At 38.0% G+C, this 17,603-nt stretch overlaps 1 protein-coding gene across 1 annotated transcript in view; it reads right to left on the bottom strand.

The window, feature by feature from the left end:
* The window catches only part of LRRK2 (leucine rich repeat kinase 2), a 186,508-nt gene that overhangs the window by 127,404 nt on the left and 41,501 nt on the right, over window positions 1-17,603 (bottom strand). Inside the window, 3 exon segments of the mRNA XM_027768596.1 lie at window positions 2,592-2,731; window positions 2,873-3,017; window positions 14,532-14,644. Of these exon segments, the coding sequence (XP_027624397.1) occupies window positions 2,592-2,731; window positions 2,873-3,017; window positions 14,532-14,644 (398 nt within the window).

A 17,603-nucleotide genomic window follows, 5' to 3' on the forward strand; every position in this document is an offset into this window, starting at 1 on the left:
AGAAAATCATCATCCTGGAAGCAGAGACTGCAGCCTTTGCCAGACAACCGAACCTGCCAGCGCCTTGATCTTGGACTTCTCAGCCTCTAGAATAGTGAGAAATAAATATATTTTCTTTATAAAAATCACCCAGCCTCGGGTATTTTGGTATAGCAGCACCAAATGGATTGATACATTGGATATTTACTTTTTAAATAGATATATTTTTCTGGAGGTGTACTTCAAAGCTGTAAACCTTGAAACAATTCTATAAATACTACTTTCTCTCTCACAGCTGAGAAATACAGCAGGCATTCAGATGATAAAATGCTAGTTAATAACCATCCTTAGAACCAGCAGATGGTGTAATGGCTACATCACTGGACTCCCATGTAATCGACCATGGTTCAAATCTCGGATCCGGTGGCTTAAACTCACGCCTGGCACGTGTGCGTGCATGTCCAAGATCCTGAGAGGAGAATGGAGGAGAAGGGATTGTGGCGTGGCCACCTCCCCTCCCTCACCCCGTGGGTGATTTCTTTCTGTCTCTCTGTCTCTCTCTGTCTTTCTGGCGAATGCACATGTCCTATAGCAAAACCTCTCAAAAAAAAAAAAAATCCTCTAGGTCAGCAAAAAAAAGACCTAGTCCTCTAAAATTTGGCTTTTAAATATCCCAATCTGAGGCCATGGACCTACAAGACAAAAATCAGATAAGTTAGATGTTAATTAAGATTTGAATAGCTGAATCAGCAGGGCTATGGATCCAAATAGCCCAGTAGAATAGCTTTTCATTACAAGCTTACAAAATTAATTTTCTATAATTCCCAGTATTTCCCCAACATGTCTTCTGAAATTTTTTTCTCAAAGAAATAAGTGTTAAGATTTCATTCATTGTGGGTATATTTGGGAGAAAGTGTGAGAACACTCTGAACTTTACAATCTTATAGCAAATTATTCCTAGAGAACATCATTGCTTTTTAGAACCACTTCAACATATCCCCAACAGTCTGGACTCTGTGCCCATGTAATGCGTTAAGGACAAATTAGACTTGACTTTAGCATTACTTTAGTTTAGGTAAGAGTGCAAAGATCAACTTAAGCTTTTAATATTTTATTGCCTATAAATACAAAATCATCTAAATGCTAAAATTAGTATTGGGAGCTCTCAAGATGTTGAATTGATATGAATACATATTAGCATTTGGAAAAAATCATCTTAGTTTATGGAAGTCTGAGAGACATGTGGCCCATCCCTCTCTGGAGCTAGTTTCCAAACTCAACGCAGGTAATGCCAATGTGTAGAAGTTCCATCATTCAAATTAAAAACTTTTAAACACTGCACTAGCCAAATAAACTGTTTGTGGCCTAGTTTATCCTAACCTCTGCTATAGGTGCATACTCCATTAAGGGGTACATTCTCTCTCTCTCCCTATTTTTCTGTCTCTCTTTCTCTCAGGAAAGCGTATAAATGCTCTGGCAATTTTTTTGTTTAAAAAGCAAATTTGTAGATTCCAGTTTTCAATCTAAGATTGTTATATGTTCAGCACTTTATAATTTTCAAAAAAAAAAAACTTTATTTACATTATCTCATTTACTGATAATATCTAGGCAAAGGTTAGATCCTAGACATTTTATTCCTAGTCAGTGCTGCCATTTATGAAAATATTTGCTGAATGGGGTATGTGAAAGAACAAACAGCATTACTAAAACTCCACAACCAAAATAGATATTTTTAAAAAACCTACTTGTTTTGTTAACATTCAAAAAAAAAAAAAAACTGAAGCAATTTATTTAATTTCTCCTAAATTAAACCAATATCTTAGATTCCCTATAAAAATAGATATTATATATCATGTTTTAAATTTTGCTTGATTAAAAAAAATGTTTAAAATATTGCCTTGCTGCAAGGAAAGAAAAAAAAAATCAAGAAGCAAAATCCTAGAGTTAAGCAGCTTACAAAAAAACACACAAGGTGGCTGTGTTTAATCACTTGGAATTATTAAAACTATTTACCAGAGCCACCCGTTGCCTGCTGATGAAAGTGGCTGGATCCCACATGGCCAACTGCACAGTTCAAGTCCTGGACCCAGTAATTTAAGAAGTATGTGGGGCACATGTGCATGAGTGCCCAGGATCTCAAAAGAAGGAAGAAATGGAGAAGGGATTGCAGTGTGAGCATTCTCCACTGGGGTACTTTCTCACTTATCCTGTCTCTCTCTGTCTCTCTGTCTTACTCTCTTGAGTACATACACCCACTGGCAAATTAAAAAAATAATAACAGCATTAAAATTAAAAATAAAGCTGCTATTTACCTAAAATCTAAGTAAATAAACTCAGCTAGCTGAAATTTCATTAGCACATCCTCTGCTCTTTTGTGGGAAAGACAAATGGCAAGTAAACCTGTGCTGAATTTAGAGATTTAATAATGAAACATTGTATCCCTAAAGATTCAGTCCAACTCTCTTCTCTTTCTATAATTAAAATACTACAAAATGATAAATCGTTTTCAATTAACTATAACACTCCATTCATGCAAAGTGGGAATTGCATAAATTGCTCTGAAAGAGAAACCTGCCCAAGTTCCCAAATTCCCTTCGAAATAATGCACGTACTTTAATCTGTACTTCACCGACGTCCTTGAATCGTTGTAAGCTAGAAACTAGAATTTTTGCCAGCAGATGTCCAGTTCCTAGGCACAAATTCTTCTTTGTAGTCAGAAATCCTATAAGACTCAGACCTAGACACTGAATTTCTAAAAGAACAAAAATAAATAATAATAATAAAATCCATTGCTTTAAATATCAAAAATGAAGAAAAAAATTTAAAGCCTTTCAACCAACAGATAATGGCCTACAAAAATCTATTCTAAATTCTGATTTCAAATGGTACCAACCTTGATCATCTGGATACATCTGGAGTGTGTGAATCACCGAATCAATAGCACCTTCCAGGGATAACATCTCTAATGCATTAGGAAAATGTGTTATATAAGAAATTACTTTCAATCCACATTTCTGAATCCCGGGATTTCCAATGAACTAAAATTAAAGGGAGTTTAGGAATATTTACTGTCAAAAATAAGATATTAATATTTATTTCAGTAAATACAAGTTATAGGTTGATGAAATAAGAATCAAGTAATCGAAGCCCAAATTAATATCCTTGATTTCTGCCTTCTATATTAATAATTACTCTTGGGACCAGCAGTTGACATAATAGCTATGTCTCTGGATTCCCAGGTAGTTGACTGTGGTTCGAGTCCTGAACCTGGGGGCTTAAACTCATGCCAGGCACATGTGCATGCATGCCCAAGATCCCAAGAGGAGAAAGGAGAAGGGACTACAGCATCGCCATCCCCTGGGAAATGATTTCTCACTTTCTGTCTCTCTGTCTCTGTCTTTCTGACAAGCGCACATGCCCTATAGCAAAAACCTCTCCAAAAAAGAAAAGAAAAGAAAAATAATTACTCTTACTCATTATTAAGTATAAGAGCATTTTCTGTTTTATAGGTTTTTGCTATAGGATGTGTGTACTTGCCAGAGAGAGACGGAGACAGAGAGAGAGAAGGAAGGTAGGAAAATCACTTCCCCAGAGGAGATGACTGCGCCACAATCCCTTCTCCTTCAACTTATTTTCAGGATTTTGAGCACATATACACACATGCCTAGCATGATTTTCAAGCCACCAGATCCAGGACTCAAACCATGGTCCACTAAATGGGAGTCCACCACCTTAATTACTTAATTACTACACCAACTCCTGACCCCAAGAACTAGCATTTTTTTTGGGGGGGGGAGAGGTTTTTGCTATAGGGCACGTGCACTCGCCAGACAGACAGAGACAGACAGAGAGACAGAAAGTGAGAAATCCCCCCCCCCCAGGGGGGATGGCCACGCCACAATCCCTTCTCCTCCATTCTCCTCTCGGGATCTTGGGCACGCACGCACACGTGCCTGGCGTGAGTTTTAAGCCACTGGGTCCAGGACGCAAACCACGGTTGACTACGTGGGAATCCAGCGACAGCCATTTCACTAACTGCTGGTCCCAAGAACTAGCATTTTAACATTGTTAAAATGTTCTTGCTCTAGGCCAAGCACTGTGTTAAATACTTTATATGAATTTTTTCACAATCATCTCATGATATCCATATTAATATCATCTCCATTAGAAAATGACTTTGAGAAACTATTCCTAAAGATACACAAAGTATAAATTGCAGAAATGAGACCAAAGCAAGGATGCATGATTCCCAAGCCACAACACCTGCAGGATCTTCAAAAAGTTCATGGGGAAAAAATGGACTTAAAGTATGCTTTGGTACAAAAAAAATGTTTAAACTATGACTGTTTTCATAATATGCATTTTCCATAACCCTTTTGAAGACTACCTTCATCATACTTAACCAGTAAAATGCAATGCTCACTAGAGTCACACTAATAAATCAGTAAGTATCAGACCCAGAATTTAAATAAAAATGTGCCTGCTTTAAAAGCCCCGGATTTTTTAATCACAACATCTTCCAGCCTCTTAATCTGAATTGTCTCCAGATTACTGGACAACATTTATAGGTATCCCAAAAGAATCCACCTCTTTTTTGCAAGCTGTAATACTCACTGTCTGAGCAAGCAGTCATCACACTTCCTAGTCATATGACAATCACAGTCACACCCCCTCTTTTTTGACATCTGCAGCCTATATCTAATTCCTAATACTGGCCATTTCTGCTTCTCCCACACAAACGTCACTTTCCAAATTCTATCATGACATGAATGCCCACCTCAGAGCTTTTCTTTCGAAAACTACAGTGCTATCTTTCTCCGGAATTTTGCTTCCATTAGATTATGTTCTGCAGACACGAATTTCACAGTTTCATCCAAAGACCTGGTTGCCTCCACCCCTGGTACATCACAGAGCTGAAAGAGTTTCAGTCCAGACCCTGAGCTCTTGAGTATCCTCTTTGACCAAAAGCCTTCTACCCTCCGACCTTTCTCACTTCTGTACTGTCAACAGATTTTCATCCCTTAGTCTAGCTCCTCAATTCTTCTCAATTGTCTTTATTCATTATTTTTACTTTTTTAAGGGGGAGAATATCAGTTTCTGACCTTGTAGCCCTCTCCTTCATGCCATACTACTCAGTGTGGACATCATTTGATCTCTCATTCCAAGACACTCAGAAAACCCTATCTCCCTCAGCATGTTTTCCCATCACTTTTTCTATCTTATCACTCCTTAAGTAGTAAACGTTCATCAGCTTTGGAGCCAATTAAAGATGGGCTTGAAGTCTGTGGATCTGAGGACTACTACAAATGAATGAAATAACATTTCCCTGGAAGTGCTAAGTAGGGTGCTATTTGAGAAAAGTACAGAAATTCAAAGTCGTGCAAAGTGAGGTTGGAGGAATGGTTTGCTGTCTATCTTGATTTCCTCACCTCTAACACAATCCAAATAATTCATAGTTGTTATGAGGAGAAATAAGGCAACTCATTGTCCATGGAATAAACAGCAAGTGACAATCACAGGTCAGGCTTTGCACTAAGCACTCTCCTTCAGAGATGAAAAACTGGAAGAGGGAGTTCACCTTAATCAGTCTTCTTTTCCATTAAGCTACCACTTTTCTAAGAAAAGTCTACACCCACTACCTCCACATTCTCCCTACCCCCTAATTTCTTACAATCAGATTTCTGCCCTAAGCCCTCTGAATTAAAACCACTCAAAGAAAAAAAGTCCACTAACAACATAATTGCTACTTTCTCATCCCTTGATTTCTATGACACAGGACTTCAGTAATTATTCTCATACTTTAAAACCATTCATTTGCCTATCTCCCTTATAATCCTCTCTTTCAACTGCAAACTTTATCCAATGTTCTTTTCTTAAAACTCTTCTATTCATGGATGGGAGTACATACACTAACACAGTCTTCAAAATGTTCATGAAAAAATATGTATTATAAAAACTACTCAGGAATTTCAAAACGTTTCTGCCCCCAGATATACTTGTACTTGAATTCCAGTTTGCCATGAACTTTGTGAAGTACTCAAGTATGGCTTGAACATAACAATAGCAATAACCATACTAACGATGACAGAGATACATGGCACTTGCTGTGTGACAGGCACTCTCTGAAGCACGTCATGTACACTAATTAATTTAACCCTCAAAAAAACCTACAAATTAGGTGCATTATTATTATCCCAGTGTATTGGGAAAAAACTGAGATACAGAAACTTTCAAGGAGGTGACTCAAAGCAGTTTTAAATTGTCTTAAACTCCAAGTCTACATTTCTCTGTCTGAAACAAGCATCTTAAATCCAGATACACAAAGCTAAAAATTTAGTATCTTCTCAAAACCAAAGCAACAACAACATCAAATCAGATTTTCATTCTGAATTTTCTTTCTGCTTGAATAATAGTACCATCATTCTCTCTTGGTAGGCAGGGTGGCTTCAGGTTAGGTTCAGGAAGACTTGCTCGGTGTGCACGAGGGCTCTGTGCTTTGAAGGGCCCACTGTGGGTTTAATGCTCTACTGTCACATCTTGAAATCCTAATCTTTGTTGTTGTTGTTAATTTTGCCAGAGGACATGTGCTCACCAGAGAAAGATGCAAGGGGGTGTGGGGTGGAGTAAGAAAGTACTCAACAGGACAAGGTCACGCCAAATGCCTTCTCTTCCACCAACCCTTCCTTTGGGATTTTGGACACACACACATGCACTCGGGCATTTTGCAAGCCTCCAGTTCCAGGACCCAAACCATGCAGTCGGCCATGTGGGATCCATCCAGCTGGCCCCTGATCATTTTTATACAGGTAGTCCTAACTTTTAATTTTGTATGGGGTTCCATAAATTATGCACCAGTTCTGCTTCTAAGCTCAAAACACACCACAGGCTCTTGGTTTTGTGCTAAAACTACACCAAAATGATATGTATAAAGCATCTGTGTTTCTCCTTACTGCCTTTGCCTCTAGAAAGTTTCTACTCTACTACAGGTCCTTCGACCTTGAGCTTCCCTGTTTCTAACCATTTCAGTCTAGCTCTGTGATGACTAATGACTTAGAACAGGAAATCTGTGATTGGTCTATACAAAAGAATTCAGAGTATCAAATGATAGCATGTGAGGGTGCTTAAATAAACTAATAATATAAAATAGAGGTATCTGATTTGTAGATTAGCGACCTTGAATATAATATATGTATAGCTACGTATACATATATGTAACATATATGTATCATATTAGGATATTTACAAGCCTCCAATGGACTTCCCTTCACCTATCTAATGCTCCATCAGGAAAATAATGATTTACGCACTGCTGTTAAAATAGGAATTAAAATCATTACAGTAGTTTCTACTTAGCAAGTATTTTTCAAGTAAAACTTTTTAGATGTCAGAGGAAGAATGTGTACATCCATTAGAAACATCCTGTCACCAATGCTCTGCAGCTTCCCAAATTTTCTTCAGAAAATCCATCACTTGTTGGTTTTTGTAGTGAGTGAGCTAACCAGCTCAAGTGAAATATGTCTATGCTGGCTTCTATTCCAGCTGTCAGCTAAATAGATTAGCTCAGGAAAGGACAGCAAACTCTTCCCAGATAATCTGTGGCTTTGTTTTGCTTCCTCTTTTTCTCCCTGGTCTCTTATAAATTCCATCTTTGCTCTTGATAGACAAAATAAATGCACAGATCGATGCCCCTTTTATACAAGTAAACTGCATGCTAAGAATTAGTGGTCTTGGGATTATTCTCTGGAAATTGAAAGATTAAGGCAAAAAAGATCCAACATCATTTGACTGATGTCCTACAAAAAGAGAGCTAAAATACTAAAACAGAAAGAGTATATATTTAGAAACTCAAGGAAACTTTCCAAGAAAATGAAAAAGAACTGAATGTATACCTAAAAGAAAGACATCATATCCCAACACTCACACTGAAATATAACCTAGTAAAGTGGCTGATTTCAAGATAAAGAATCTTTTGGGTAATGAGGCACTAATACCAAGTCACTTAAAAGTGAGCAGGGATTGAAGCTGATCTCAGACTTCTTCACTAAAACACTAGTACTACAATGCAGTGAAGTGTCCACAACATCTCCAAAGAAAAAAAAAAAAAAAACTCCAACATTTAGTAATCTACAAAATGGGTTTTTCAAGAGTCCAAAGATAAAAGTAGCAACAATAACAACAATGAAAAAAATGGTGCTAATCATTACAATGTTTAGACAGTGGAACTTTTTTTGAAAAAAAAAAAAAATTCATACAGAATCAGCTCGATTGCCTACTGGTTAAGGGAACTGGATCCCACATGGTTGACCATGTGGTTTGAATCCCAGCCCCACAGCTTAAAAAACAGACCAGACATGTGTGTGTGCATGCTCAAAATCCCAGCAGAACAGAAAAATGGAGAAGGAATTGCAGTGGATTCACACCCCATTTGGGAGTGCTTTCTCCCTCTTCTGTCTCTGGGATGTTTTCCAAGCCACTGAATCTGGGACTCGAACTGTGGATTCAGCCATGTGGAATCCATCACTTTAACCACCATACTACCTACTATAGTGCTTCAGGAATGTCTGCTGATGAAACAGCAACTTCCTCAAACATGCAGGTCACAGGGCCTGAGTCTGTGTTCTATAGATGCCTCGCAATGAAATATTTAGTCCAGAAATCACACATGCAATCTCCATCTACAGCTCTTCAGACAAAACCAGTCACATGCTCCAATCTAACTATAAAATAATATCCCAGATGGTGAAAAACTAAAAAATATTTGGCAAACAGCACTAATAATTACCAAGGAAACAGTTGGCTTGTTGTCACTATTTCAAATAATGCCACAATAAAATCAGCTGGTAGCCTGGTGGTTAAAGCAGCTGGATCCCACATGACAGACTATGCAGTTTGAGTCCCAGATCCGGTGGCTTGAAAAGCATACTGGACACATGTGCATGCCCAAGTTCCCTAGTGGAGGGCAAGGTGGAGGGTAGACATTCCAAGCCCCATAGGGGTACTTTCTGTCTCTCTTTGCCTCTCACCAGTGAGTTCACACACCCTCTAGCCAGGAAAAAAAAGAAAGAAAGAAAAGAAAGAAAGTCACAGTGAACATTCTTGTCTAAAAATCTTTGAGTCCAAGTGCAAGGACATCTATCTTATAAATTCTTCAAGTCAAATTACTGAGTGAAAAACACATCCATTTTCATTTCGGTAAATATTACCAAATTTCCCTTCTACAAACTTTTTTTCTTTTTTTAATTTATATTAATAATGACTATAGGTGAGAACCTTTTCATATGTACATATGCTGAATTAACTTTTTACCTTTAAATCTCACCCATCTGCAATGTGTTTTGGCAAAAAAATTAAGACTAATATTCAGCTTCCTTAGCTTACCCCAAGCTGCTGGAGACTTGGCTATTCCAACATGCATTACTGAGTAATCTATTTCCCCCTCCATGGTCAGGGATGTCAAAAAGCGGCACATTTTCATTTGAGTCTATTTTCCAAACCACCATTATGTGGTACTGATTCCTCCAGTGCCTGTATTGCACCATTTTAATTACTGAAGTTTCATACCTTTGCTAGTCTACTGGAATTAGGCCATATGAATTAGCCTTCTTTTTAAAAATTATACTGATTACTTAAGCACATTAATTTTTTTCATACAAATTTTACACTTATTTAGGTAGTCCCAGAAAATACTACTGTTATTTTTACAAAGGTTCATAGAGATCAACTTTCATTTTTCTAAAAAATGACTTCCTCTGTCAAAAAAGAAGCTATATCCTTTTTCATATGTTCAAATCTTTTTCTATCCCAGTCAGTTTCATAGCTTTCTGTAGAATAATCCTGTAAACCTTTTAAACTTTACCGTATCATTTCTTTTTGTTGTTGTGATTGTCTTTACTTAACAAATGAGCTCCTTCTTAGGTTGCACATCATTAACTTAAATAAATACCTTCAACAACATTTTTGTGAAGCCCACAAGCTCTTTGACTTGTGTCTACTTCATCAAAACAGTGGTTTTGGGGCCAGCAGGTGGCATGGTAGTTAAGGTATTGAACTTCCACATGGACAGCCATGGGTTCAGACCCAGATGCAGTGGCATGAAAACCACTCAGGGCATGCCTTTAACTGTGTGTGCCCTGAATACTGAGAGAATAGAAGAGAGGGGGTTTAATTTCTCACTTTCTCTCTCACTGTCTCTGTCTCTCTGGCAAGCACATGCACCTATGGCAAAAAGCTTATATAAGGGACCAGCAGATGCCAGATGTCACTGGACTCTCAAGTAATCAACCACAGTTCAAGTCCTGAACCAGGCAGCTTAAAATTCACACTGGGCATGTGTGTTTACATGCCCAAAATCCCTAGAGGAGAATGGAGAAGAAGAGAGTATGGCATGGTCATCCCCCTGGGGAGTGATTTCTCATTTTCTGTCTGTCTCTTTGTCTCTCCTCTGAGCATGCACACCCTACAGTAAAAAAAAAAAAAAAAAACTCTCTCTCTAAAAAAAAGCTTAAATTAAAAAAAAAAATTAAAAAGGTTGTATGTTTCGAGTTCCTTTACTGAAGAAGGGAGTAAGTGGCACTGCATACAAAGCACAAATGCAGCTAATGTTGAGAGTCTATTTTCTACTTTCTTCTCCAGAAATAATACTATGCAAATAGATCTCTCTGGAACAAGCTACTGAAGGTTTTCATCTGCGGACAAGGTAGAAAGATTAGACATAAATACAATATCAACGTTCTAGACAAGACATTTTAACTTCAGTTTGAGTTTCATTGGACTTTTAGATATCCCAGCATCAACTTTGTTGAATAAATACTTAGTCTCTGATTTGTAAATCATTGAAAAATCTCAAGATCTATCTTATTTGGAATTTTGCTATCCAAGTTTAGCATTATTAAGGCCATTCATTTCATTGTGTATGCAACACTGTGACTTAAAAGCTGCTGAAGCTTTTTAATCATTATTCAGAGTGAAGCATTCAATTACAGAATTTAGAGCTAAAGAAATCACTTACTGGGGACCAGCAGGTGGCCTTGTGGTTAAGGTTCTGGACTCCCAATGGTCAACCATGGTTTGAGTCCCAGACCTGGCGGCCTGCTCTCTCTCTCTCTCTTGCTCTCGCTCTCTCTCGTTGAATCATAATTAATTAATTAATTATTTTTTAAAAATCACTCTCTCTTGGGGGACCAGCAGACGACATAATGGTTACACCCCTGGACTCCCACATAGTTGACCATGGTTCGAGGCCTGGACCCAATGGCTTAAAACTCACACCAGGTACATGCGTGTGCATGCCCAATGTCTCAAGAGGTGAATGGAGGAGAAGGGACTGCAGCATGGTCACCTCCCCAGGGGTGCTTTCTCACTTTCTGTCTCTCTGACTCTTGTGAGCACATGCACCTTATAGCAAAAATCTCCAAGAAAAGAAAAGTTTAAAAAAAAAAGAAAGAAAGAAATCACTTACTCTTATCTTTTAGAGAATTTTTTTTTCCACCATGATGAAGGCTAAGAAAAATAACACTGAGATGCTTTCTAAAATATAACATTGCCACTTCTGGAGGCCTGACAGTAGCACAGTGGTAAAATGCTCTGTGAGAACAAGCCGCATTGGGAAAGTTCTGGAACTGTGTCTACAGACGTCCTGAGCACTTCCAGCCCACATGAGCCCATGATCTCGGACTGGCTCAGGCCAGGGGTGGGTCACAGCTTCAAGTCCCTACAGAAGGTGCTATCTCTCCCTCTCTTTCTTTCTTTCTCTCTCTCAGAAGAAATAAATAAGACAAACTTCAAATAAAATTGTTTTAATACTGTCATTCTGTCTCCCATGACCCTAATTCCCCAGCCCCAAATGACAGTCACTGTTTAGTGAGATGCCATATGTCATTACTCAGCTGGCATTAAGGGAAGAAAGGGGTTTCCAAGCACTTCTCCTGGGATGAGGCAAAAGAAAGTAAGGACTGGGGAGCCGAGTGATACTCACATCCCAGTATTTATTGGTTCTCCTGACTCTCAACTCCTTTTGCTGTAACTCACTCAGACCCAATAACTTTAGAAAAGGTCAGTTAATGGGGGAACAGCAATTGGTGTAAAGGCTATGTCACTGGACTCCCATGTAGTCGACCACAGTTCAAGTCCCGGACCCAGTGGCTTAAATTCACGCCAGGCGCGTGTGCGTGCGTGCCCAAGATCCTGAGAGGAGAAGGGATTGCAGCATGGCCATCCCCTTGGGGGGGGGGGATTTCTCACTTTCTGTCCCTCTGTCTTTCTGGTGAGTGCACACACCCTATAGCAAAAACCTCTCCAAAAAAAGAAAAGGTCAATTAACATAAATCACGGTTACTTACAAAACTTTTCTGATACTTCTTTTTATCCTAAAACTTTTTCTAAATAATTATTTATTTTATTTTTATTACATTATTATTAATATTATTAATATGACAAGAGAGAGAGAGACAAAGGGAAAGTGAGAAAGCAAGCCACCAGGTGCGGGACTTGCACCGTGGTCAGCCACGACGGAGTCCAGCATGTTAACCACTGCACCAACTGCTGACCCTTCTGCTACTTCCTGCTTCTCACCAACATTTGCCATAAATAAACTTAACTGTGCCTTCCTATATGTTCCTCGAGGATGTTCACAAGCTGTTGAAGCGTAGTTGTTATTCCCCTAGACAGGTTATGACGTCCATGACAGGGGTACAAAGCACATTCGTTTTTTCCTTCTCAGTGCCTAACCAGTTCTTTCCATATACTTATTTTCAACAAGTAATTTTGGAATAAGTTTAACCCACTTAATTGCTATACACAAGAATAATACTGAGGTCTGAACATAAATGATTTGAATATATCATATATAATTACACTATATATTATATTCAGTTTAAATTGAATTTTTAAAGATCTTTTCAGAGGCTACTCTAATTAATTCATAATAAATGACAAGAAATCATTTCCATCAATTACTTTGAATTCTCTCTTCTTTTTATAAAACCATTAATTCTAACATTCTCTAGCTCCTTACTCTTATTGTTATAAAGAATCAATTATCTTATGTTAAACTTCTGAACTATCTTAATTCAATTAATACCTTATGCATTATAAAATTAATTTCTATCTTCTTGGTTCAGAGTCAGTACAATTTTTTTTTTTCTCAGAGAGTACATGTACTTGCCAGAGAGCTAGTGACCACAGTGGGGCATAATCAACCTGCCATCATTTTATCATTTCTCCAACCCATCAAGATTTTGGATATTGGGGCCATCAGGTGGTGTGGTGCTTAAGGCGCTGGACTCTCACATGGCAGACCATGGTTCAAGTCCCGGACCTGATAGCTTGCTTTCTCGCTTTATGTTTCTCTCTCTCTCTCTCTCTCTCTCTCTCTCGTGCGTACATCCTAGCAAATTATTATTATTATTACTAATAATAATAATAAATTAAATTAATAATTCCCCAAAAATTATAAAACATATTTTGGGCATGCACACACATGCACCCAATGTGTTTTCCAAACCTTCAGGGCAGGGATTCAATCCATGGTTGGCCATATGGGATCCAGCTCCCTATGCATAGCACTAAACCACTGTGCTACAGGATCGACTCAGTATGATTTATTAATTCTTTAGTTATAACATATATTTTGAATTTATACAGACATGTAAATGCCTAAAAAATGGGAAGAAACAATGCACATCAAACCATTTGAAGATTATCTTTGAGTAGAGCAATAAAAATGAACATAGGGAGTCTAAGAAGTCTATAATGCTGTACCTTCACAAGTTGAATCTTTTACCATAGGAGCAGAAAAAAAAAGACAAGGTGGCCTGGTGGTTAAGGCACTGAACACTCCCACATGGCTGACCACAGTTCAAGTCTCAGACCTGGTGGCTTCCTTTCTCTCTTTCCTACTCACATTCTCTCTGTCTCTCTCTGGTCAAATTATGAATACATAAATAAAATTAATTAAATAATTCTTTAAAACAAACAAAAGAAAGACAAGCTACAGGGAAAGGTAGAGGAAACAACAGCTAGTTTCCGATATTCCACTAGTGAGATTTTGCTAAACATCTTAGATTGTCTTTCTATTTCAGCATCCTTGAGTGGCTTTAGAACCTTAAGTCTGTAATCAATACTACACTTGTCTTCTCCAGATTTAGCTCACATCCCTACTCTTTTTTTTAGGTTTTGCCATAGGTCACGTGTATTTGCTAGAGAGAGACAGAGAGAACGGGGATGATAAATCACCTCCAAGAAGGGATGGCCACACCAAAAATCCCTTATCTTTCATTCTCCTCTCAAGATTTTAGGGTACATACACACACATGGCTAGCATAAGTTTCAATCCACTGGATCCAAGACTTGAACTGTGGTCAGCCATGTGGGAGTCCAGCATCTTAACCACCATGCCATCTGCTGGCCCCACCCTATTCTCATCTTTTGTCTCTAACCATATGACTTCCTGTAATCATAATAAACAGAGAATGGAAAACTTTTTAAAAGTCCCCCTAGTTTCACCAATTTAATTCTCTTGCTAAAATTAAGGCAGAAAACTATATTCAACATACCCGATTCAAAGCTGCTAGGACCAGTTTGTGAATATCATTCCTGAAACATTGCTTTTTAACCATGTTTAGTTTACGCTCAGATTCAGTATCCTCTCTGGATTCTTCCAGCATGTCTAGTGCAAAAAACAAATAAATACATAAATAAATAGTTTTCTCTTAAACATTTCAACTGAACTGATGTCGCTCATTGAAATGATCACAATGAACCCAACAACACACATACTTTTCTGCAATATATGGTTCCAAATCAACTAAATAACCCCTAGTTATAAGGAATCTATAAAAAGCTAATCATCAAACACAAAAATACAGTCTCTATGGATATTTATTAAATTTAAAGTAGGAAAAAGTTACCACAGTGGATGAATTTTTTACATCAAACAATCTCTTTATTGTATGAGTAGGCTGTGTTTTTAGTTTTTGGTTTTTGGTTTTGGTTTTGGTTTTTTTTTTTTTTTTTTTTTGAGAGGTTTTCGCTATAGGACATATGTGCTCGCAGAAAGAGACAAAGACAGAGAGACAGAAAGAGAGAAATCACCCCCTGGGGAGATGGCCACGCCGCAATCCCTTCTCCTTCATTCTCCTCTCAGGATCTTGGGCACGCACACACACATGTGCGCCTGGAGTGAGTTTAAGCCACCGGATCTGGGACTCGAACCGTGGTCGATTACATGGGAGTCCAGCAACTTAGCCATTACACTAACGCTGGTCCCATGCTGTAGTTTAAACCTGGAAAATATTCATGCAACAATGGGGAACTTTTGAAAAGCTCAAAGTTATTAGACTACAAGGTCAGATATAAAATGTAGGTATAAGAGAGAAGATGGAATAACTGTAGAAAAAAACACAATATTTGAGTTTCAGTAGTATGAGAGGAGAGACCATATCATTTTATTAAAGACCTGTAAGGATAATTTAATAGTAATAATATTAAATTATTTAAAGGAAACATACTCTTGACTAAGCTACATGATAGCTGAGCCATATCCCAAATTACTGAAAAAACACATAAAATTGGCTACACAATAGAATATATAAGTAAAACTATATAAATGAGGTTACCCAAATCTAAGTTTATAGATATAATTATTAATAATCTTAACAACTGTATATGACTTATAACATTTTACTTAGGGGGCAGCAGGTGGTGTGGTGGTGAAGGATGCTCAACTCCCACATAGTAGACCACGATTCGAGTTCTGGACCTGGCGGCTTGCTTTCTCACTTTCCTTCTCTCTCTCATTCGCTCACTCTGTCCCTCTCTGGTCAAATTAAAAAATAATAATAATAAATAAATGAAATTAAATAAAATAATTCTGTTAAAATGCCTATTAATACAAATTATAAATTGGTACACATAGCTTTATTTATTTATTTATTTATTTATTTATTTTTTGCCAGTGGGATCATGCCAGAAAGAGAGAGAGAGGAAGAATGTGAAAGCAATGAGGTATTGTCATGTTGCAATTCCTTCATTTTTCCATCCTATTGGGATTTAGGGCATGCATGCACATGTGCCTGGCATCTTTCAAGCCACTAGGAGAGTGACTCAAACCACAGTCAGCCATGTGGGATCTAGTTCCCTCAACCACTAAGCTACAGAGCCCAGGTTTTTCATTTACATAACAAAAACTTGAATTTTGGGACCAGCAGATGGCATAATACTTGCATTGGTGGACTTGAACATAATCAACGATGGTTCAAGTCCCGGACTCATGCCAGGTGCAAAGTCACACATGCTCAAAAATCCCAAGAGGAGAATGAAGAAAAAGAAATTGCAGTGTGACCACTCCCCCTGGGGGTAGGGGGTGTGGTTTCTCACTTTCTGTCTCCTTGTCTCTCTCTGTCTCTCTGGCATGTGCATGCATGCCCTATAGCAAAAATCTATCTCTTAAAAAAAATGCCAGGGGGACCAGCAGTTAGTGTAATGGCTATATCGCTGGACTCCCATGTAGTAGATTGTGGTTTGAGTCCTGGACACGGTGGCTTAAACTCACACCAGGCACGTGTGTGTGCATGCCCAAGATCCCGAGAAGAGAATGGAGAAGGGACTGTGGCGTGGTCATCCCCCCTGAGGGGTGATTTCTCACTTTCTGTCTCTCTGGCTCTCTCTGTCTTTCTGGCAAGCACACACGCCCTATGGCAAAAACCTCTCCAGAAAAAGAAAAAAAAATGCCAGGAATTTTGCTATGTGCCAGGAATACCACAATAAAATGGTAGGCTAGATTCCCAACCTCCTAGAACTTTCAGTCTTCATTTTACAACTTATTCAAACAGGTTCTAACATTCACTACAATTTTATGCCCTGTGGCAAGTCCTTCAACTCTACAACCCAGACCATGTTAACTTCTGAGACTGTTCATTACTTCACAAGCTAATGTGACCACTGAAAGCAGATCTGAAGAGCAGTAAAATCTTTTTGTCACTTGCAATGGGTCTTATTAAACATCTTTATTTTATTAAGATGAAATAAAATACCTATAAATTTAATCCCTTGTCTTTATTCTATCACTTGATGTTCTACTATCTGTTGTGGATATATTGGGTCATTTGGATAAGTCATGGTGTATTTTTCTGTTTTTCTATTCAAAATGTGTCATGACTTTTCCAACAATGCAATAATTTTCCTTCTTCATTACTGTGTGGCTTGTAAACTTTGAGTACAATATCCATAAACTTATCACTTCCATATCTCAAGCATTCCAAGAACAATGCTTTAGACATAATAGTTGTTCAATATGTATTTGCCCCACAGATATGTATTGAAAAGTATCAGTCTAAAATTGGGCTGCATCAGATGGAAATTCGGCTCTGTTATATACAAGATGTAACCTTAAATATCTCTACATCTATATGCTTCAGTTTCATCATCTATAAAATGTGAAAAAAGGAAAAACTAGTAACTGCTTTATGGGTTTTTATGAAAATCAGAGTTATTATATGTACAACACATCAAATAATGCCTGATGCTGTTTGTTTGCTTGTTTGTTTCTGCTTTTAGTTGTCAGAAAGTTTATGTGCTCACTGAAGAAAGAGAAGAGGGAGAAACACCTTCAATGGGCTGTGGTCACA

Source organism: Tupaia chinensis, unplaced genomic scaffold (assembly GCF_000334495.1).
Source record: "Tupaia chinensis unplaced genomic scaffold, TupChi_1.0 Scaffold146971_1, whole genome shotgun sequence".
Lineage (NCBI taxonomy): Eukaryota > Metazoa > Chordata > Mammalia > Scandentia > Tupaiidae > Tupaia > Tupaia belangeri.